The sequence below is a fragment of the Dendrobium catenatum genome, unplaced genomic scaffold (assembly GCF_001605985.2).
Source record: "Dendrobium catenatum unplaced genomic scaffold, ASM160598v2 original_scaffold_36988, whole genome shotgun sequence".
Taxonomy (NCBI): domain Eukaryota; kingdom Viridiplantae; phylum Streptophyta; class Magnoliopsida; order Asparagales; family Orchidaceae; genus Dendrobium; species Dendrobium catenatum.
The window spans coordinates 149-2444 of NW_021355446.1; the positions used below are offsets into that span (position 1 = coordinate 149).

General features: G+C 39.2%; 1 protein-coding gene across 1 annotated transcript; it reads left to right on the forward strand.

Annotated features, from left to right (window-relative positions):
• Positions 1–218: 218 nt before the first annotated feature.
• On the forward strand, positions 219–2288 carry LOC110104588 (LRR receptor-like serine/threonine-protein kinase FLS2; the record flags this gene model as incomplete). The annotated part of the gene is made up of 2 exons (XM_028691648.1): positions 219–340; positions 492–2288. Coding segments are annotated over 2 exons (1919 nt in total), but the record flags the coding sequence as incomplete, so codon positions are not given.
• Between the last annotated feature and the right edge of the window lie 8 nt (positions 2289–2296).

Consider the following 2296-nt stretch of genomic DNA (forward strand, 5'->3'; position numbering starts at 1 on the left):
TATGAACGGATTAAGTGGTGGCAGCTAATTTAATGTGATAAAGATATTGAAAATTTGTTAAAATTCTGAAACTAAAGTCTTCTCACATCACAATTTTTCCACTGATAATTACTGCCTCCCAGTGAAATTTTTGACCTCATTCTTGGCTTTCGAAGAACAGAAAAAAAGTTTTTGTTTTTTGTTTTTATAATCTTTTTAATCTAAGTCTATCTGGTTAGTTTACTGATTTTGCGCATGTAAATTTGAAGTCGGCAATTGCGAATGCAGTTGAAATGGGACTTACCGGACAAGTGGAGACGGCATCTTGTCTCTTCCGACTGATGAGTGCTCTTTGCATAAGGTTGACGTAAGGCCTATTGACTTCATTGATTTCTAAAATTCTTTTGTTTTAAACGTTTTGATGGCATTCTATCATATGTTTTCTTTATAAAATCAGTTTAAATCATCTTTCGATGTAACCAATCTCATTAGCCTGTCCATTGTTGCTTCAGATTCATGGCAGCTCCATGGCAGGGAAAATCCCTTCAATGTCTTCTCATTCTCTTCCTTTCTTCTTTACTCATTGTCGATTCATCCATCTCCGACCCTCAACTCGAGGCCTTACTGGCTTTTAAAGCTTCAATAAGCGATGATCCTCTTGGTGCTTTGTCGAATTGGACAAGCTCTATTCACCATTGCAATTGGACTGGAATCTCTTGTGATCCTTCCTCAACTGCTGTAGTTTCTATCACTCTAATTCAGATGCAACTGGAAGGTACCTTATCTCCATTTCTTGGCAATATCTCCACCCTTCAGGTCATTGAGATCAGCTCAAACAAACTATTTGGATCAATTCCTCCTCAGCTTGGGCAATGCTTAGAACTTATCGAGTTGAACTTCTATGATAATCAACTCTCGGGTGTAATCCCTGCTCAGCTTGGAAACTGTAAGAATCTTCAGGTCTTGGATCTGGGTTCTAATGTCTTAGAAGGAAGCATCCCACAGAGTCTCTGCAACTGCACGTCGTTGCAAGGATTGGGTTTTCACACTAATAATCTCACTGGTTCTCTCCCTTCTTCATTTGTTAGGCTGCAAGGTTTGGAAATTCTAGACCTCAGTGACAATCATTTATCAGGAATTATACCTCCTGAGATTGGAAACTTCTCGCATTTATCCATTCTCCAACTCTTCATGAACCAACTTGAGGGGCCAATTCCAGCTGGGCTAGGCCGGTGCACAAACCTAACACTCTTGAGAATCTATAGCAATAAGCTTACTGGTGTCACAAACCTAACACTCTTGAGAATCTATAGCAATAAGCTTACTGGTGTCATTCCTGATGAACTTGGAAATCTCGTCAAATTAAAAAATTTGTGGTTGCATGACAATTTGTTGTCTTCCACAATTCCCGCATCTCTATCTCATTGCAAATCTTTAGTATTTCTTGGACTTTCGAAAAATTTGATAACCGGATCAATACCTGAAGAACTTGGTTCTTTGAGTTCACTTAAAGTTCTAGCTCTTCATGAAAATCAATTGACAGGACAAATTCCTGAAACATTTGTGAATTTGACCAACCTCTTTTATTTGGCTCTCAATCGCAACTCTTTATCTGGGCCACTTCCTTTGGACATTGGATCACTGTATAACCTGGAAAACTTAATCATTCATACCAATCAATTTACTGGTGTTATACCTTCAGGTTTGGGTATGTTGGAGAACCTCACGTTCTTTTCACTAGGACGGAATTCATTGTCAGGATCCATTCCAGAAGATTTGTTCAATTGTACCAAGCTTTCCGTTTTGGATCTTTCACAAAACAATCTCACAGGATTTCTGAGCCCTGCTATTGGCAAGCTAAACAATCTAAGAAAGTTGTTTTTAGGCTACAATTCTTTTTCAGGTTTCATCCCTCCTGAGATAGGCAAACTTAGCATGTTGTTGGATTTGCGACTAGGTGGTAACAGCTTATCAGGTCAAATCCCTTTAGAGATTTCAAAATTATCAGCTCTCCAGGGGCTCTCTCTTGAGGCAAACTCTTTTGAAGGAGCAATTCCTGAGCAAATCTTTAAGCTTAAGAATCTGAATGGCCTGAGGATTCAGTTCAATCAATTTTCTGGTAGAATTCCAGATTCTATTTCCAATCTCCAGTCACTTCAATACTTGAATCTCTGTGGAAACAAGCTCAATGGTTCCATACCAAGATCCATGGCCAATCTAAATCAGCTACTGTCATTGGACCTGTCCCGCAATCTCTTAACTGGTCCTATTTCTGGATCGTTGGTTGCTGGCTTGAAGAACTTGCAGATGTATCTCA